Source organism: Aquarana catesbeiana, linkage group LG01, assembly GCF_042186555.1.
Source record: "Aquarana catesbeiana isolate 2022-GZ linkage group LG01, ASM4218655v1, whole genome shotgun sequence".
NCBI lineage: Eukaryota > Metazoa > Chordata > Amphibia > Anura > Ranidae > Aquarana > Aquarana catesbeiana.
The window spans coordinates 229942145-229964753 of record NC_133324.1 but is presented as its reverse complement, the minus strand read 5'-3'; the positions used below and the strand labels follow the sequence as shown (position 1 = coordinate 229964753).

Here is a 22609-nt window from a genome sequence, read left to right as displayed (position 1 = left end):
AGAGGAAAGGGAGGGGCCTTTTAAATTCTATCTGATTTGTGTTTCCTGTAGAGGGCGGAGCCGATCATCTCTCAAGTAGCTGTCCTGGAAGGTGAGGGGGAATGAAGACAGACACAGTGTATGATTTACTCAGCTGTATTTACTCATTGAAACTAATAACATTTAAGTGAAAGATATAACACTAACATGTCAGGTAAAAATAAAAAAAGGTCAAAAACAGAATCACTAAGTTGGAAAAGGGGTCACACCCCTGTGTCAGTATTTCGTTGAACCACCTTTTGCTTTAATTAGAGCCTTTAGTCTGTTGGGATACGTCTCTACTAACTTTGCACCTGTAGACTTTGCAATCTTTGCCCACTCTTCTTTACAGAACTGCTCAAGTTTAGTTGAATTTAAAGGTGACCATTTATGGACTGCAGCCTTCAAGTCATTTCACAGATTTTCAATGGGATTTAAGTCTGGGCTCTGACCACGGCATGCAAGGACATTCACCTTTTTTTGTCCTTCAACCACGGTATGGTCATTTTTTGCTGTGTGCTTTGGGTCATTGTCATGTTGGAAAAGTAAACCTTCTTCCCACTGACAACTTTCTGGCAGAGGGCAGCAGAATTTACTCAAGAATTTGATGGTATTTTGCCCCATCCATTTTCCCTTCGATCCTGACAAGTGCTCCAGTCCCTGCTGCAGAGAAACATCCCCATAACACAATATTACCACTTCCATGCTTTACTGTAGGAATGGTGTTATTTGTATGTGAGCTGTATTGGATTTCCACCAGACATGTCATTTGGTGTTGAGGCCAAATAATTAAATTTTTGTCTCACCAGACCATAACACCTTTTTCCATGTGGCCTCAAAATCTTCAAGGTGCGTTTTGGCAAAGCTTAGTGGTGACTGCGTGTGGCCTTTCTTGAGGAGCTTTTTTCCTACATACAAGCCACACTTGTGGAGAATTTGTGATATTGTTGTCACATGCACACAATTACCTATTTGTCATAAATTCATGTAACTGCTTCAGAGTTGCTGTAGGCCTCTTTGAAGCCTCTGACCAGTTTCCTCCTGGCTCTTTCATCCAGTTTGGAGTGATGTCGTGATCCAGGGAGAGTCTGTGTTGTACCAAATACCTTCCACTTCTTAATAATAGACTTCACTGTGCTTCTAATCATTGATAAAGTCTTTGAATTTTTTGTTGTATCCATTCTGACTTGTGCCTGTCCACAACATTATCCCGGAGATCTTTTGACAGTGCCTTGTCACCCATAGTTGATTATTTGCTTCAGTTGCATTACCAGGGACTGAAATGTGCCAGGAAAGCTCTTTTCATGCTAAGCTAATCAAAATGACCACAGCTGATCATAGTTGAAAGTTAAATGGCTTTGTGTGCCACTGAGAAGGTGATTAGTTGCACCTGATGTAGTTTACAAGTCATTTTTAGTAGGGGGGGGGGGGTGATCCTTTTTACAACTCAGTGATTTTGTTTTTGAATTTTTTTTTTATAACACGTTGGTGTTATATCCTTCACTTGGATGTTATACGTTGCACTAGATACAACTGGATAAAACAAAAATGATGTCGGTCTTCATCTCAGGCTGCAAAGCAACAAAATGTGGTTATTTTAAAAGGGGGGCGATCCCTTTCTATACCCATTGTATATTATACAGTATCCGCATTGAAGTGCTGACATACTATAGGACACCTTTTTTCCTAAAAAGATGCAGTAAAGGTCATCTTGGTACATATTCACTAATACAGCTAAATATAAATCTCCCTAGCACTATCATACAGAAACCTGATCTGTGACAACACAAGGCAAGACAACACAAAAAATATTTTAATAATTTTGTATTAAAAAAAAAAAAAAAAAAAAAAAAAAAAATCTTTTTTCTTGGGGTCATTTAAGGGACACAGGAAATTCATAGACATGTGGAATTATATGCATCTGCTATCAGGAAGTGGGCACAGGCAAAGAAAACACTGTTAAGGTTCACTAAAAGATCAGCCAACCAAAACATCCTGCCTCGGTTTTGCGAGCAAGCACTACATACAGCTAAGATGTAAAGGGCTGGGATCTGTGCTCCTAAATGTATTACAAGAAAAAGATTTTACTGTAAACACCAAAATCTTATTTTCTTTGTCGGCCATTGAGGGACACGGATATAGAAACTTGTAGACATGTGGGACGTCCAAAAGCAAACCAACTGAGGGGTGGACATCAGCCACTGAGAGATCCAACGGATGTGGAAGAGAAAATATCAGAAGAGTTTTCAAAAAAATAATTAGGCAAAAGTGGTCAATGAAAAAATAGGGAAGGAATATGAAATGGCTACTATGAACCTCAACAATAAAGTGGAAGGCAACCCAGCCCTATAAGGAAAAAACAGTTGAGAGGATAAAAAAACAAAAAAAACATAAAACACACACAATATTACCAAAAGTATTGGGACACCTGCCTTTACACGCACATGAACTTTAATGGCATCCCACTCTTAGTCCGTAGGGTTTAATATTGAGTTGGCCCACCCTTTGCAGCTATAACCGCTTCAAATATTCTGGGAAGGCTGTCCACAAGGTTTAGGAGTCTGTCTATGGGAATGTTTGACCATTCTTCCAGAAGCGCATTTGCAAGGTCAGGCACTGATGTTGGACGAGAAGGCCTGGCTCGCAGTCTCCACTCTCACTCATCCCAAAGATGAGGTCACGACTGTGCAGGCCAGTCAAGTTCCTCCACCCCAAATTCGTTCATCCAAGTCTTTATGGACCTTGCTTTGTGCACTGATCCAAATCATTTGGTGGAGGGGGGATTATGATGTGGGGTTGTTCTTCAGGGGTTGGGCTTGGCCCCTTAGTTCCAGTGAAGGGAACTCTTAAGGCGTCAGCATACCAAGACATTTTAGACAATTTCATGCACCCAACTTTGTGGGAACAGTTTGGGGATGGCCCTTTCATGTTCCAACATAACTGCGCACCAGTGCACAAACCAAAGTCCATAAAGACATGGATGAGCAAGTTTGGGGTATAGGAACTTGACTGGCCTGTAGAACAGGCCTTGCGCCATGGTCGACCAAAGAAGTTGAGTGCACGTGCTCAGCGTCATATCCAGAGGGTGTCTTTGGGAAATACACGTATGAATGCTGCAAGCATTGCTGCAGAGGTTGAAGGGGTGGGGGGGTCAGCTTTTCAGTGCTCAGACCATACACTGCACACTGCATCAAATTGGTCTGCATGGCTATCGTCCCAGAAGGAAGCCTCTTCTAAAGATGATGCATTAGAAAGCCCACAAACAGTTTGCTGAAGACAAGCAGACTGCGGACATGGATTACTGGAACAATGCCCTGTGTTCTGATGAGACCAAGATAAACTTATGTGTTTCAGATGATGTCAAGCGTGTGTGGCGGCAACCAGGTGATAAGTACAAAGAAAAGTGTGTCTTGCCTACAGTCAAACATGGTGGTGGGAGTGTCATGGTCTGGGGCTGCATGAGTGCTGCCGGCACTGGGGAGCTAGTTCATTGAGGGAACCATGAATGCCAACATGTACTGTGACATACTGAAGCAGAGCATGATCCCCTCCCATAGGAGACTGGGCCACAGGGCAGTATTCCAATATGATAACGAGCGCAAACACACCTACAAGAAGACCACTGCCTTGATAAGCTGAGTTTAAAGGTGATGGACTGGCAAAGCATGTCTCCAGACCTAAACCCTATTGAGCATCTGCGGGGCATCCTCAAAAACGGAAGGTGGAGGAGCACAAGGTCTCTAACATCCACCAGCTCCGTGATGTCATCATGTAGGAGTGGAAGACTTCAGTGGCAACCTGTGAAGCTCTGGTGAACTCCATGCCCAAGAGGGTTAAGGCAGTGCTGGAAAATAATGGTGGCCACACAAAATATTGACACTTTGGGCCCAATTTGGACATTTTCACTTAGAGGTGTACTCACTTTTGTTGCCAGCAGTTTAGACATTAATGGCTGTATGTTGAATATATATATATATATATATATATATATATATATATATATATATATATATATATATATATATATATATATATATATATATATATATATATATATATATATATATATATATATACACACATATATATATATATACACACACATATATATATATATATATATATATATATATATATATATATATATACACACACACACACAGTGGCTTGCGAAAGTATTCGGCCCCCTTGAACTTTTCAACCTTTGGCCACATTTCAGGCTTCAAACATAAAGATATAAAATTTTTATTTTTTGTGAAGAATCACCAACAAGTGGGACACAATTGTGAAGTGGAACGAAATCTTTTGGATTTTTGAAACTTTTTTAACTAATAAAAAAATGAAAAGTGGGGCGTGCAAAATTATTCTTTGTAGAGCCACCTTTTGCTGCGATTACAGCTGCAAGTCGCTTGGGGTATGTCTCTATCAGTTTTGCACATCGAGAGACTGAAATTCTCGCCCATTCTTCCTTGCAAAACAGCTCGAGCTCAGTGAGGTTGGATGGAGAGTGTTTGTGAACAGCAGTTTTCAGCTCTGTCCACAGATTCTCGATTGGATTCAGGTCTGGACTTTGACTTGGCCATTCTAACACCTGGATACGTTTATTTGTGAACCATTCCTTTGTAGATTTTGCTGTATGTTTGGGATCATTGTCTTGTTGGAAGATAAATCTCCGTCCCAGTTTCAGGTCTTTTGCAGACTCCAACAGGTTTTCATCCAGAATGGTCCAGTATTTGGCTGCATCCATCTTCCCCTCAATTTTAACCATCTTCCCTGTCCCTGCTGAAGAAAAGCAGGCCCAAACCATGATGCTGCCACCACCATGTTTCACGGTGGGGATGGTGTGTTGAGTGTGATGAGCTGTGTTGCTTTTTTGCCAAACATATCATTTTGCATTGTGGCCAAAAAGTTCGATTTTGGTTTCATCGGACCAGAGCACCTTCTTCCACATGTTTGGTGTGTCTCCCAGGTGGCTTGTGGCAAACTTTAGACGAGACTTTTTATGGATATCTTTGAGAAATGGCTTTCTTCTTGCCACTCTTCCATAAAGGGCAGATTTGTGCAGTGTACGACTGATTGTTGTCCTATGGACAGACTCTCCTACCTCAGCTGTAGTTCTCTGCAGTTCATCCAGAGTGATCATGGGCCTCTTGGCTGCATCTCTGATCAGTCTTCTCCTTGTCTGAGCTGAAAGTTTAGAGGGACAGCCAGGTCTTGGTAGATTTGCAGTGGTCTGATACTCCTTCCATTTCAAAATGATCGCTTGCACAGTGCTCCTTGGGATGTTTAAAGCTTGGGAAATCTTTTTGTATCCAAATCCGGCTTTAAACTTCTCCACAACAGTATTACGGACCTGCCTGGTGTGTTCCTTGGTCTTCATGATGCTCTCTGCGCTTTCAACAGAACCCTGAGACTATCACAGAGCAGGTGCATTTATACAAAGACTTGATTACACACAGGTGGATTCTATTTATCACCATCAGTCATTTAGGACAACATTGGATCATTCAGAGATCCTCGCTGAACTTCTGGAGTGAGTTTGCTGCACTGAAATTAAAGGGGCCGAATAATTTTGCACGCACCACTTTTCAGTTTTTTAATTGCTAAAAAAGTTTAAAATATCCAATAGATTTCGTTCCACTTTACAATTGTGTCCCACTTGTTGGTGATTCTTCACAAAAAATTAAAATTTTATATCTTTATGTTTGAAGCCTGAAATGTGGCAAAAGGTTGATAAGTTCAAGGGGGCCGAATATTTTCGCAAGCCACTGTATATATACACTTATACACACACAACGGCCACTTTTTTATGCAGCCAACAAATCTGCAGCAACTGCGTGATTATTTTTTGGGAACATTTCTGTGTTGGTACGTTAACGTGGGGTCAATGTCTCCTCTTCCAGAGCTCCTGAGGAATATATTTAAATGAGAGTTAAAACGGTGTATACATGAAGTCCTTCACTCAAGCTGTGGGCTACATCTATCTACATGTGCAGAGCACTTTGGCAACGTGCTTGGGATGTACATAAGTTTAATTGTATCTTCCACCTTGATTGCTCTTAAGCCCTCGCTCACACTGAACTCTGCTTTAATCGTGGGAGTTCATCTAAACGATTTGAAAGCCGCATTTCAGTATGACTTCGGGGGCGACTTGAAAGACCCAAATTCTCTGTAAGCTCAATATTCAGGTGATATTTATCAATCATTTAGGTTAAGAAGTTCTTATTGAGAGAGACAAGTCTTAGCCCCCGTTCACATCGGCGCAATTTGACAGGTCAAATCGGAGCCTATTGCCGGCAACAGGAGCGTCCCAATTGGTGCTATGCCGGCTTTGCGGCACCGCACCGATTTCCAAAAGTAGTTCCTGCACTACTTTTGGCGACTTCGGGGATGATTTTAATAGACATCTGTGCATGAACCCACACAAATGCCTTTCAAGTCGCCCCCGAAGTCAGACTGAAATGCAGCTTTCAAATCGTTTAGATGAACTCGCATGATTAAAGCAGAGTTCAGTGTGAGCGAGGGCTTAAGAGCAATCAAGGTGGAAGATACAATTAAACTTATGTACATCTCAAGCACGTAGCCAAAGTGCTCTGCACATGTAGATAGATGTAGCCCACAGCTTGAGTGAAGGACTTCATGTATACACCGTTTTAACTCTCATTTAATTATATTCCTCAGGAGCTCTGGAAGAGGAGACATTGACCCCACTTGCACATGTGGCGGTCCTGCGCTTACTGTATACTGTTCGAATATTGATTGCCTGTTACTGGATGTCTCCTCATAGTCCTCCGGACTAAGAAGCAACGTGTTACACAAGTAAATACTATGCTCGTTCGCGAGAAGTTAACGCACCAACACAGAAATGTTCCCAAAAAATTTTACTCAATGTGACAACCTTGGCTAGATGTCCCAGACCTTTCACCACATCAGTTAGTAATGAACAGACTTTGTGAGGGCTGAAGCTTTACAGAGGGTTTGGTGACCAGTCAGTGATTATCCCTATGAGGACATTCTATTTTTTTGTTTCTTTTCTTCTTTTGTTTGTTCTCCATGTTTATACAATTTTCCTTTTGCTGGCTAACTTTGTACTTTATCCAAGACTTGCTCTTATGTCTTAGTCAAAATTGTTATTTTGTTTTTTCTTGATGCCTATGATAATTATATTTTCAGGGATAATTGCACCTTATATGAAATGATGTACCTGTTTTTTCTGATTTTAAAAAAAAAAAAATATTCCTCAATCAACACAAAAAGACATAAATTCACTGTGTGTGCACCTAATACCTTTACGAACCTAGATATTACCCTGTAGCTGATGCAGATAGCTTCAAGTCTAGACATTTGTGGAATGCCTCAATAAGGACCTAGATGGTATCTTTACATTTTGGATTTGTCTGCTGATTGAAGCTCTTCCTGTACCAACTCCTCAAATATGGATACGGTACAATCCTCATATTCCTCTGACTGTGCAAAAGCAGCTGCAGCCCCAAGGAAATTAGAGTGACTCTGGAGGAGAAGGCATGGAAGCACGCTTGCATCTCCTGTGTTCTAAGTCAGTTACCATGGCTGCAACTTGTCCAATAAACTCAGACACAGTAGCTAAGAATACCTAGATAAAATCGAAGACAAAATTCATCTCTAAAGGGGTTGAGGAAGACTCTGAATAGTGCTGTGACTCAGGCAGGGGACAGTGGTCTGGGCAATCGGTTGCAGACCCTGAAGGTCTGCACTGCACTGCTAGCGGATCATAAGCTGGCAAGGCTCATAACTTATGATCCACCATACTGAATATATAGTAAAGGATTGCATGTATGGGCAATCACCAAAAATAAATAAACCCAAAAAAACACAAAACAAACCCTTTTTCTCTGAGTTCAGAGATATAGCCAAGGCCATAGTGAGAATGTAGCTGAAAACAGTGGGGAAGGCTAAGTCAGTTTGTGTGCACTCCAGAACAATGTTGTGTGCATGCAACCCAACCTGTGCTACCAACCTGTGTTGCAAACCAGCGTAAGCAGTGCCAATAATAAAAATGCTGCTGAACCTCATTCCGGCAATGGCCTGTGTCAGTTTTGCTGCCGATGCTTTGATGTAAACCCCTTAGCGGACAGTGTAGGTCATAAAAACACCCACCAGGCTGCCATAGTAAAAGGAAAAAAGTCCCAAAACCCACAGCCCCCTCCAAGTAGCCCACTCTAAGTGCCATTAGGCAGGATCTAGGGGAACTGCCTCATTCAGCTAGACTTTGTCCTCCAGGTGGGCATTCTCCCTATGGAGCCTTTAGGAACAGGATTTCCCCAGATGGGTGCACCATGATCCGACCTGTAAAGCACTCTACAGCTAACGTTACACCAAAGTTGTCTAGGAGGGCACCTAATGCAGAGTCCAGTGCTTAGAAGGCACATTACAGGCCAGCCCCACTTTTTCCTCACAGCGGGGTTCAGATTAAGCCTCCAAGGCTATGCTGAGGATCAGCCAATTGGGAAATCTGCAAAATGAGCCCCAGTGGCTTTCCAGCAATTAAAGGATCTTGACAGCAGAAATAAAGTCTTGAGAAAAAGTAGAAAAGATGTGCTAATAATGCTCAGCTGCACACAACTCACACATGGAGGGATCAGAGAATGGAGTACACCGAATGTACTGTTTCTCTGAAACTGAAATGAGCACAGCTAAATGACATAGCATAGAGAAATGAATGTGCCATGGCAATTTTAGTTTCACAGCCCTTCAGACATAGAAAACAAGACTAGCTAGTGCACTATATAAGAATCTTCGGTGTTTGTACAACACAGCAGGTAGCTAAATGGGACAGACAGGGTTATCCGATATCTATAAAAACAAGAAACAGAGGAAGCACCACCCTCATGAAGTACACAAAATTGTTTAATGAATAAAAAATAATAAAATACTACTTTCAAGTATAGGAAATCAATTAGCACGTATAAAAAAAACCTCAAGGCTGTATGAAAAGGAAGGTTTGAGATCCAATGGCTACCACCAGCATTCAACAGGTTATCACCACCAGGGCCGGTGCTACCACTAGGCAAACTAGGCAACCGCCTAGGGCGCACTGCTGCCTAGGGGCGCCCGGACACTGGTTTCCCTTGCATCTGCATGCTCTGCAGGCTGCAGCATGTAACTAACTCAGTCTCAGGCAGTTGCTCCGTCTGACCGGTAGTGTAATTAGAGGCGCAGTGCAACACTGGAACCAGCGCTAGAGGAAGCAGAGCCGATGATTCCTGTATAGTGCCACCTCCTTTCACATGGGCAGGACAAAGGGGGTGCAGTCAGGGGTGGAGCCAATGGGGGCGGCAAAATGAGATTTTGCCTAGGGTGTCAAAAGTTCTTGCACCAGCACCAGCCCTGATCACCACAGCTTACTGCTCAAAAGGAAAGCGCCAAATGCAGAGTGTAAATCTCAACGCAACATAACAGGAGTTAGGGGCCCCTATGGATGCATACGTACAGAGTTATAATTATACATAGAGAAAACAGAGACAGATATACCGGAAAGTACTTCTGGTCCAAAAATGAAGAGCACTCTTTGGGTAACGCAAGGGTAAGATAAGTGGCAGATGCAGAGTATAATGCTCAATGTCACATAATAAGATATTACCCTTTACCCTGTACCCTTTACATGTGAAATGCATATATAAAAATTGTGAATAGAATCCTTTCAGCAGGAACCGGTCGATTTCGAACCAATAATGGGCAGGCTGAATGTACCAAGTTGATTGATCAACTTGGCTACAACCAGCCTGCCCAATTTGCTTGTGATTATTGCAGGCGGCTGCTATAGCCGCTAGAGATAATCATGGTCTTCTTCCGGCGGCGACGGCTTTCCCCACTCGCACCCACCTGGAGTAGGAAATTGCTCGGCAGGAGAGATTCTTCCTCTGTCAGCACTGTCTGTGTTGATAGGGAAATTGTGCAAATTTGAGAAATTCACCCTGTCTATGGCCTGCCTAAAAATAAGGGGAGCGGTGAATTCACTTAAAGGTGGAGCACAACACTCACGCAGAGTGGAGTGTTACGCACATAGTGTATGGGAACAAAAACGTGCCAAGATGCAGTAGCAAATGTGTGATTGCAATACATGATTTACAGCACTGGGACTATGGACTCACTTCCAGCAAACTTAGCAAACTTATGCACTTTATAGTTTTTTTTTTATAGCACTGGGATTGTGAATTTAATTACTATTCAAAGTACTTTTATTGATTTGCGGATGCACTAATTATGTGATGAATGCACTTTATTGATTGAGTATTTATAGCACTTAGATTTGTGGAATTAGTTATCAGTATTAAAGCACTTCAGGATTATACAAGGTCAGTGCATTCATTTATTAAGTTGCTGTTCATTACATAGACATATATAACTTATTTTGGATTTGCAGCACTGGGATTGTGGATTGTAGTCACTATTTTTATGTATGCATTTCACATGTAAAGGTTAGTGCTACACTACAATTTTTTATATTTGACCGTTTGATGTGGGAACATGTTTAGGCGTGAGCATCCACCTGCAGTATTTAGTGCATTAGGTGATTGATTTGTATTGGTAGCGTAGGAGTTTTTACTCGCATAGTACATACTAGGATATTGTTGTCACTTATAGAGGCACATTTGCCAAGACATATTTAGACATAGAGATCTCAGCGACACAGGAATGTACTCCTGCTCTAAAAGTGAAAAGGACTCTGCAGCTAACTAATACAGTACACAAGTGATAGGATAGTACTATGTACAAAGTATTACACTCATTGCCACATTCCCCTATGGAGGCATGCTCACCTCAGATTTCTTACAGATAGAGAGAGCAGAAACCATTGTACATCACACATGTACTTCTGCTTTAAACTGGGGAGCGTTCTGAGGCGAACAAAAACAGTGCATATTGGTAAAGAACGTGCCACTAGCAGTGCCTAGTTCTCGAAGGTCACATTCCAGTCAACCTTCGTCCCCAGTGGGAGTTGCTCACAATGGAGTATTCAGAGACAGGATCACACAACTGCTGTGTTACAATTTTGGACCCATGGACTACTCTGAGGCTAATGAGCTAGACACAAGATGTCTAGGGATCATATGAGTTCAGTGCCCAAAGATCACATTACAGGCAACTTCCCCGAATTTCAGTCCAGTACAGCCTCTGAGGCATGGCCAATGATAAGCTGGTCCGGATAGCTCTGGTGGAGAGACTTGCTTTAACAGCATACACACATCTTGAGTAAAGTTTAGTGAATTCATGAAAATTGAGAATGTTGATAGAAAAAAGAAAACAAACAATCAAGACATATATAGAAACATACCAAGTTTATTAAGCCCAATCCGGGAGAAACGCGTCAGTGGCCATAAAGGATGGGTGGGAACTGTAGCTGAAGTCAGAACTTTCACTATATGACTTGGCTGACACTCACAGGGTGCACCTGAGCCTGGTATGCTTGTGGAAGGGTGGAGTGGGACATGCTCCTTGAGGGACCGACACCTAGAGTAGAGGGTGCACCGACAGAACATTACATAGGAGGCTTTAAGCTATTTACACAATGCAAAAGACAAAAAAGAAAATGTACCTCAGAAGAGCTGAGGAAATAGTGCCCAACCTCCTAGGACAAAAGCAAAAACTGAGGTATGATGGTTATGGGAGCGGTTACAGAGGGCAGGCCTTTAACATTTGTTCACCAGTGTCCACTTCCTGAAAGCAGCTGCATATAATCCCACATTTCTATGAATTTCTCTGTTCCTGTGTCCCGCAATGGAGGATAAAGAAATCAAGTTTATTTATACAAGCTATAATTGCTAAAAGATCGAACAAACTTTTCATATAAATATATATTGTATGTGGTCTTGCGCTCTTCCTTCATCTATATAAAGATGCCATATATATATCCATAACCATGATAAATGAACAATAACAGTGATAAGTAAATGAAAAAAAATGCTGTAGAAAATCAAGTGTTCCAATACCAGCGGTGATCAGTCCTTAGATAGATAGTTCCCAGAGAGTCTATAACGCTGCCACCAACACCTCAGTGCTCACAGAACTCTCACCTCATAACCACAAAATATGAGCCTTGGGTCAAAATCTAATCGGGCTGAACTTATCCTTCCTACCGGAGTCTCCTCCGCAACTTCTCAGTCAAAAGATCCCGACTCGCATGTGGGGGTGAAGTAGAGAGGCGGAAAACGCAGATGTTTTTATCAATTTGAGCGCTTCTTACTGATTTTTGATGTAAGCTGATGTTATCTTTTAATAAATGGTTTGTGGTACATTAATACACTATTGGAGGCTTGTTTGTCTACTTCACCCCCACATGCGAGTCGGGATCTTTTGACTGAGAAGTTGCGGAGGAGACTCCGGTAGGAAGGATAAGTTCACCCCGATTAGATTTTGAACCAAGGCTCATATTTTGTGGTTATGAGGTGAGAGTTCTGTGAGCACTGAGGTGTTGGTGGCAGTGTTATAGACTCTCTGGGAACTATTTATCTAAGGACTGATCACCGATTGTATTGGAACAATTGATTTTCTACAGCTATTGGACATTTTTTTCATTTACTTATGACTGTTACTTTTCATTTATCATGGTTATGGATATATATGGCATCTTTATATAGATGAAGAATAGCGCAAGACCACATACAATATATATATTTTTATACATGTGCAATTGTGAACTCATTTAGGTTTTGCAGCCATTCCCTTTCAAATTATTTAGATTTTTCTTTTACGTAGTAGCTCAGAGGATGATTCACTTTCAAACTCTTCATATTCCTACCTGGTGCATATAGGAATTAAGAGGGTTATAGAAATCTGATACATTTCCTTGAAACTTCAGGTCAACAAAGAGGACATGATTTAGAGCATCCAGTGCCTCCCCCTGTAGATCAATGTCTTCAACGAGAGATCTACTACCTACAAAGTTAGAGGAAAAGATATATTAGAAGATAGAGTATACGACCACAATAAGTCAGTAAATTCAGCCTCAAACCCAAACGCTCCAAAAGAAAAAACAACTACTTAGGATCATGAAGTAATGTATGTATATGGATTATTTTAGAAGAATAAGGATATTGTTTAGTGTCACTGTAATTCCTGAGTACAGCCCCTCCCACTTTGCATGTCTAAGCCATCTGCACTGCTGAGAGTGTCTAATTACTCTCTGTGGTCGCCCATCATCTCCACTCCTCCTTTAGCCTCCCTGCAAAGCCTTTTATGTAGCTGAAGGGATGGGGAAGCGTAGGGGAAATACTAGAGTGTCACTTGAATGACAGCTCTCAGTCTGCAGGAGCCACTGATATCACATACAAGATGGGGACACCCAGCAGCAGTACAGGGATTTTGGATGTCTAAATAAGGCAGGATTTAACAGGTAAAGAACATCCCTATAATAGGTTTAATGCATATATAATCTTTTTTTTTTTTTTTAAACATTAATTTTTATTAAATAATTTGCAAAATTACATTCAAAAGCCCATAATCTGGATCACCTAAATACCATACATCAAGACATTAATAGAGGTTGAAAAAAAAACCCACTCTATTCCAATATTGTGAAGATCTTACCACCTATTCAGGAAAAGCATCTGTACTTAGGTAACCATTACTTCACTTGGGCAAGCATCTACCCAAAAACACAACAAACCTAACACTAAAAAGTAAAAAAAACAAAAAAAAAAACAGGAAATAAAAGAGTAAGAAACGACAGAAAAAGAAGGAAAAAATAAAAAAAAAGATTTTACAAAACAAGTCTGTCCATAACAGTCCATCTGGGGAACAACCCCCCTAAGTCAGAACCACATCCTAGAGTAATAACTATTAATAAAAAGGATCACAGAGCCCAACAAATCAATCCAGGAAGACCATACAGTCATATATTTAGGATAACATTCATGTATGTTTGCCGTTAATTCCTCCATTCTCCTTACGTGGTTCATCTCAACTAGCCACTCTTTAATTGTAGGAGCAACATTAGTATTCCAGTATCTAGGTATGAGTATTCGCGCTGCGGAGAGGAGAAAGCGAAGGAGCCCCTTTTTGGTCTCTCCCTGCATATATAATCTTTTAGGAAGATGTTGGTGAACAAGCAACAGGGTTTCAGTAATTTGACTGTTCCCTTAAAGAAAAAAAAAATAGGTATAGTAGTAGGTATAAAAGTACAGCTGACAGAGGTGCCTTAACATATCTACCGCAGTTTTATTGCCTCTTCGGTCTGAATACAAGAATGGTGGTAACAGTGCTTGCCTCACATACAATATAATATATAACACAGACTGCTTCAGTTATCATCGTGATGAGCCAATACGAATGGGTGGGCGAAGAGCATACTACTCCGACACATTTCAGAGTATTGGTCATAGCACAGTTAGAAAAAGATACCGGAAGAGCTGTTCAAAGACAATAACAGACACAGAAAAACCAATGTATAGCAAATTAACTGCCCCATATTTTAAAATGAGATTCACAATTGTGTGTACATTACAAACCTGCCTGCAGAGACAGACTAGGGTGTCTGCTGTTCTTCATACTCAGGTAAACTTTCACCTTTCTCAAGATATCTTCAATCTGTGTTTCAATATCTGCAAAACTCACATCTTCAAGAGCATTACAGTACTGATCAATGAGAACAGCTCCTAAACACAACAAAAGAGAAACCATTCACAAATGTCACAAAAACAAATAAACACATATATGCACATGCTTTATTATTTAAATGTAACTCCAGACAAAACAATTCTATTTTTTTTCCATTGGTGAGATTTCTGTTCACTGCCGATGCTACATCTGTCCCCCTCCGGGCTGGCTCTAAGACTGGGAACCGAGTGATCAAACACTGATGATCGCTTGGTTCTCAGAGCTCCCTGAGCAGAAAGCTGGTGACTGTCAGTCACCGCTCTCTGCTCTGCTCCCCCAGTGCTCATTGGAGCGCTGGGCTGTGGAGAGGGCGGGAGCAGCTTGCTCAGCCTTTTAGTGGCTCGCTGAGAGGCTGAGCCGGGTGCTGGTCCAGGCAGGTGGGCGGATCCTGACCATATGGTTGCTATCTTTCCCGAGCCTGGACCGGCTCTGTGATGTCAGCCGAAAGCGGGATTCAGCCTGCTGTCTGCTGAAAACGGGTCACAGGAGTGCAGAACAAACTGCTTTGGCTGTATTTCTCCTTTAACTTTAGACAAAAAATGACAGACTAAGGCCCCAATACACACTATTAGATTTTCTGCAGATTTTTGTCTTCAGATTTACCAAAACCATGTAGTGCAAGGGCATGCCTGATTGCATACAAATTGACACTCTTAAGGTTTGACCTCATATTATATGGTTTTGGTAAATCTGAAGACAGAAATCTGCAGAAAATCTAATAGTGTGTATGGGGTCTAATGCTACTTATAACAGACAGCACTTCACTAGTGTATATGGTCATAAATATAACAAAGGAAAAATATTTTATCTATTAATTGGGAGGGGTTGCGTTCTTTAAATTTACTCTGTCACTGAAATAACATTGTCGAAAATGCAACCCTTGCAAGGAGGATATTTAATACAGTAAAACCTTGGATTGCCAGCATAATTCGTTCCAGAAGCAAAGCACTTGTATATCAAAGCAAATCTCCCCATAAGAAATAATAGAAACTCAAATGATTTGTTCCACAACCATTTATTCATAAGTCCTTCAGTTTATAGTCCATATAAAAAGATTATAGCAATGTGACCAGGTTGTGTAACCATAAAATGTCCATCCACAAATGGAAGTCTCCACAAGGGGATTAGAAGCAAAATCCAGCAGAAACTACAGCGTATAAAAGAAAAGAGAGGCGCTTCTAAGTGTAGCAATACGGTTACATTTAATGAAGGTCCAACATTTAGCAACTCACGTGGTTGATAATTAAAAGAGGCACATCTAAGTATGCAGGGATCTGGGGTAAAGAGGTTCACTTAGACCGGCTCTCACTGCTGTCAGTCTGCAATCGTGACCAGGAAGACTACCCTGCAGTAGAGCGATCTAAAAACGAGGCTTGAAAGGGACGATGTCTATGGCAGTGCGGAGGATGGTCTATGTGGACAGCTTTACCCCGGATTCCTGCATACTTAGATGTGCCTGTTTTAATCATCAACCATGTGTGCTAAATGTTGTACCTTCATTAAATGTAACCGTATTGCTACACTTAGAGGCGCCTCTCTTCTCTTTTATACTCAGTTGTGACATGACGCTACTCTTATATCAAAACATCACTTGTATATCAAGTCACTTTTTTGTAAAAAATGTTGCTTGTCTTGCAAAACGCTCTCAAAACAAGTTACTCTCAAACCAAGGTTTTACTGTACTCACCTCTCCTGCCCATGCTGCTGATTGCTGCTATACTGTAGAACACATATGTTGAAGAATCTCAGAATACTGAATTGTTCCTCAGCCATACATAGTGGTTCCTCTCACTGATCCCTGCGTAACCTTCATAGGAGTCAGTGGGAGGAACTAACAAAATGTATAGCTGCATCTTGACACCCCCTTTATACATAAACACATGTGATGCAATAGATATTCTGTTAGGTTGAATACATTTTTACATACAGTATATCAGAATATCTTGTTTGTGCCATTTGCTAACCTTGCAAATGAAAAACATGTCATACAAAGACAAAAATAGGCACCCAAGAAGAATATGAGGTATATCTTCTAGAATAAAAAGAAAAACTGTAAGGCCCAGTACACACTATGAGAAAAACCGGGCAAACCATTGTCTGGTTTTCCTCAATGTTTTACAGCAGGTTGAATCCGAGGAGAGTACTAATTGTATGAAAATTCTGGAATGGGGGGCAGGAGGCGGAGCCTAGCGGAGCAGACATGCATTGTTAGAGCTCCGCACCGCTGAGGAGAGAAGAGAAGGACAAAGCGGAGCCTGCAGGCTCAAAAGGTATCTATCCATTTGAACCTTTTTGCCCCTGGGATCAAACTGTGAAAGATTGGGCAGGAAATATGGTACTGGGAGGAAACCGTGGCAGAAATAAAAATCACCTCACAAAGAGCTCACAGGCACTCACTGCAACTAAAGCAGCTCCAGTCACCTCACAAGATACAGCATCAGGGCGCTCTCACAGACAGAAAATGTCACAGCAAGACTCTCCATTTGAGTCAGATACAGAACAAATCCTCTCACAAACTTCTCCACAAGCCTCCGCAGTATCCCCAGTAATATTATTACAATTTGAAAAGATGCTTCATAAGGCTTTAAAACAAACCTCAGACCAAATAACAAAAAGCCTAACCAAAGAAATAAGAGAGCTGGGAAACCGAACCGCAGCCTTAGAAATAAAAATGGATGAAATTGAAATTACAACCCAAGAAAATATAACAGAATTGGAACAATTAAAAAAAGAGAATTTAATACTTCAAACTAAGCTCGAAGAAAAATAGAGCCAGACGTTCAAACTTGCGCATAAGGGGAATACCTGAAACTGTGACAGACCTGCAATCTACTATTACTGCTCTATTACAAGAACTAAAGCCAGATATCCCTATTGAACGTTTAGAACTGGACAGAGTACACAGAGCCCTCACAGCCAAAAAGAAAGATGGACCCCCACGTGATATAATCACAAAATTTCATTATTACAGAACGAAAGAACAAATACTAATTGCTGCAAGAGAAAAAAAGGAACTTAATTTTCATGGACACAATTATCAAATTTTTGCTGACCTATCCCAACTTACTATTACTAAAAGACGATCCATGAAACCCCAACTAATGGAACTGCAACGCCACAACATTAGGTATCAATGGGGCTTCCCCTTTTCAGTCAGATTTAACTACCAAGGTACAATTTACAGAAGCAGATCAGCAGATGAACTACAACAAACCCTTTTAAAATTAAATCTGACAGAACCCACAAGCAGCAACACTTCCACACGCAGAAGAATGGCATCATCTTCACCTTCAGGCAGCACCCAGAAAATTTCAGAACAAAATGGGAATCATCATTCTCACAAAAGAGGCCGTTATGCCACATCATCCATGGACCAAGAAGATTCAATGGACTGACATCCTAATTCCTGATATCTCTTCATTTATTATACTAAGAGATGGTTCTCTATAAAAAACCTGTATTTATAACTGAATGTAACTGCATTCTGATAGTCACACACTGTGTGGGATCATGTTACATTCCAGTTATATTTCTTATTACTTCTGATTCATATAGCCTTAGAATATATAAGTGAAATAAGGAAATTCTTGTTCAGTTATATATTATCAGGTAATAATAATAGATTTATTACTTTTTAGGACAAATATGTTCAATAATCCAGAAGTAATGGAAGCTTTTTCTTTCTTTTCTTAAAACAAATATATTATTACCTAACTAGTTCCTAGAATTATGTTTTTGTTTATTCTAATCTGAAGCAATACAACCTCAATTTTATGAGTTAACATATCTAAACAGTTACATATGAATAAAATATGTAATTGTTTACTCTAAAAGGGTTAAAATCCCAAAATAATTCAAACTATCTTCATCAATACCAAAGTTATTAACAGTACCTTTCTAACTGAATTATTTAGCCTAGGGCAAGACTAACCATATACAACCACCCTGGAATAAATAATTTCAACAAAAACTATATTCTGCACTCCAATTAATGAAACATCATTTTGATGTCTTTTGACATAGCACTTCTCTCCTGTAAGCGGAAGATCCGTGTACCCCCATTAGCCCTCCTCATTCTCCCAACCATATTATGTGGGAGTGTGACGAAGGCACTTATTTCCCTGAGAGAGATATTTATTCTCTTTCACGGGTAAATTGTGATTACTTGCAAAAAATAATTTATACAATGTATCATCTAATCTCATATGTTTTTTGTTTACTCTTTACTCCAGAATTCCCCGGTTTCTTTTCTATCTATTCATCTCTTCAGTCCACACAGGTTGATCTGCGCAGTCAGCTCTGCATAACAAAAAGTAAGTCAAAACTATTTGATCTATTGCCATGGCACCACTGAATATACTTTCCCTGAATGTTCAGGGAATAAATGTCCCTCAAAAAAGGACCAAAGCCTTCCGTACTTTCCATAACAAGAAGGCTCACATAGTATGCCTCCAAGAAACACACTTCACCAAAGATTCTACTCCAAAATATATTTCTCCTTTTTATCAACAAATTTACACGGCTTCTGCCTGTACCAAGCAAAGGGGAACTCTAATTGCATTTCACCGATCCACACCATTCACCTTATCATCAGAAATTAAAGACCCAGAAGGTAGATACCTGATACTCATGGGTTATATAATGGATACAGCAATCACAGTGATTTCCTACTACGCTCCTAACAAACAACCTACACCATTCCTCTCACATATATTACAAGTGATTAATACACACAAAATAGGAACAGTGATAATGTGTGGGGATTCGAACCAGGTCCTCCTCCCATTTCTAGATAAATCACCTTTTACACCATCCAAAATAACCTCTAGATTACCTTTTTCTCAACTTCTTTCCAAATACAATCTGGTAGATTCATGGAGAGAAAGTAACCCAATGAAAAAGAAATTCACTTATTTCTCGCACCCTTATCAAACCTTCACCAGAATAGATCATATTTTTCTAACAATAGGAATGATACCAGAAATTATTGCATCAGATATAATTCCAATTCCGTGGTCTGACCATAATGCAGTATACACTACTATAGCCTCAGCCATACCAAAAGCGCATGACCCAACGTGGTACTTACCGGACATAATGCTCAAACACCCACTACATCAGATGGCCATTGAACAAGCTTTAAAGGAATACATATCAATTAATAATACAACAGACATCTCCCCAATAACACTGTGGGAAGCTCATAAGCCTGTCTTGCGTGGTACAATACAAAGACAAATGGCACTATTTAAACGGGAACGCAAAAATCTAGCAAAAAAACTAGAACTCAATTTTAATGCAGCCTACATATCATTTCAAGATAATCCATCTCAGAGTACAAAATCTCATCTGGAAAAATCTAGATTGGAATATGATCTATTTCTCACTGAGTCAGTTGATAAATCCCTCAAACGCTCCAAACACAATTTCTACATGAATACAAACAAACCAGGTACATATTTGGCTCGAGCATTAAATTCAACTAACAAATCTTTCAAACCAATGCGTTTGAAATTATCAAAAAATGTTTACACTTGTAATCCAGTTAAAATAGTCCATAAATTTCACTCACATCTCGCAACTTTATACAAGACAAACAATGAATTTAATCCTACAGAAGCTGAATCCTTCTTCTCAAAAATAACCTTACCTGAGTTATCTCAGAATCAAAAAAGCAGTTTGGATGAGCCTATAACTATAGATGAGGTTGCTAACGCCATAAAAGACCTAAAACTTAACAAAAGACCAGGCCCAGACGGCTACTCGGCTTTATACTATAAAACATTCTCAGAAATACTCTCTCCCATTCTCACTAAAACTTTTAACAAACTTCTAGATGGACATTCTTTTCGGCAAGAAACACTAATGGCAATTGTTTGTATGATCCCAAAACCCCTTTCTGATGATACTTCCTGTGTGAATTATCGGCCTATCTCTCTGTTAAACCTCGATATTAAATTATTAGCAAAAATAATAGCAAAACGCCTCAATAGCATTATAGGAAAATTAATACATAGAGATCAAGTAGGCTTCATGCCAAATAGACAGGCAGGCGATAATATACGCAGGGCAGTGTTATTGGCACATATTGCTAAAAAACGGAAAATCCCTTTATGTTTTCTATCTCTCGATATTAAGAGGGCATTTGACACAGTATCCTGGCAATATATGCAATATTCATTACAAAAATGGGGTTTTGGACCCCACTTTTTAACATGGATCAAAGCATTATATAATAAACCCAAAGCCTATATAAAATATGCTGGATACAAATCTGAAGCCTTTAATATCGAAAGAGGTACCCGACAGGGTTGCCCATTATCTCCCTTATTATTTGCCCTTATACTCGAACCCATGGCCCAATACATCAGAACAAACCAAACTATAACTGGCATTGAAGTAGGAGGTATTACACACAAATTATGTATATTTGAAGACGATATATTACTTTTTCTATCATCACCACAGGTCTCTGGTCCTAACTTAATACCAGCTCTTGATGGATTTGCAGCCCTATCCGGCCTTATGATTAATCCTAAGAAATGCCTAGTGCTTAATATTTCACTCACAAACATGGAATTGATCCCGGCTAGGGCTGCACTCCCATTCACATGGGCAGAAAAATCAATCCCATATCTTGGAATTCATTTAACAGCATCTCATTCTGACTTATTCTCAACCAATTATCCTCCTGTATTAAGACAGATCACAAATCTAATAAAACAATGGTCGCAACTTCCTTTATCCTGGATGGGGAAGATTAATGCAATCAAAATGACTATTCTACCCAAATTGCTTTATCTATTCAGAGTCCTCCCTATTCCAATTCCTTCCTATTTTTTGAGAATAGTACAAAAAAGAGCAACTTCGTTTATATGGGGCTCTTCTAAACCACGTATACCTATACACACACTACATCTTCCCAAAAATAAAGGAGGCCTGGGATACCCTAATTTTACTAACTACTACAGAGCAGCACATTTGGCCAGTCTGTCCAAATACCATGCAAAACAGGAAATCCCATTATGGGTATTTATAGAGGCTTCAGAAAATGACCCTCTATTAATATCAAATTTATTATGGCTTGATCCTAAAGACCGCTTTAAAATTCAAAATCCCATAACTAAACACTTCTTATCTCTCTGGGATAAACTAAAAACCAAATATCAGTTACAATCTCCACACAATCCTCTCCTTTCTTTTATCAGAAATCCGGCCTTTTATCCGGCATGGATCTACCCAAATTCTTTTAAAGCTTGGACAACATCAGGCATTCAGACACTAAATGACTTCATAGCATCTAAATCATTCCTTTCATTCCCATCGCTTAGAGAAAAATATGATCTACCAAACTCTGAGATATTTAGATATCTCCAAATCAAAAATTTCTATACACCATTCCTAAAGGGGGATACACCATTATCCCAATTATCCATTTTTGAATCAATCTGTACAAAAGATCCATTTGCTAAAGGTACAATTTCATCACTTTATAATCAATTATATGGAGTAGCAAATCTTAATAGACCCTCTTACGTTCAGAGGTGGGAGGAGGACCTGGGACGAACTTTAGAAGACACGGACTGGTCTAACATATGGCTTACATCTAAGTCATCTTCACCCAACATATTAGCACTAGAGACAAATTATAAAGTCCTAACTCGTTGGTACCTTGTACCCGCTAGAGTGGCAAAATATTCACCTAATACCTCAGCTCTTTGTTTTCGAGGATGCCCAGAAATAGGCACATATTTACACATATGGTGGACGTGCCCAGTAATCCAAACCTTCTGGAAGGAAGTCTTTGTGATTGCATCTAAAATATTTAAAAAAATAATACAACCAGATCCATATTTAACTTTACTTAATCTAAAACCGGAATGGTTAACACTCTCTCAATTCAAACTAATGATCCAACTAATAACGGCTGCAAAACAAACAGTGGCCAAGGCATGGA

The 22609-nt window shown here is 40.0% G+C and overlaps 1 protein-coding gene across 1 annotated transcript in view; it reads right to left on the bottom strand.

Annotated features, from left to right (window-relative positions):
- FBXO21 (F-box protein 21) overlaps positions 1-22609 on the bottom strand; it is a 90378-nt gene that overhangs the window by 46962 nt on the left and 20807 nt on the right. Inside the window, exons 5-6 of the mRNA XM_073625747.1 lie at positions 14505-14651; positions 12797-12933 (exon numbers count right to left, since the gene is read on the bottom strand). Coding sequence (XP_073481848.1) covers positions 12797-12933; positions 14505-14651 — 284 coding nt within the window. The remainder of the gene's footprint in view (positions 1-12796; positions 12934-14504; positions 14652-22609) is intronic.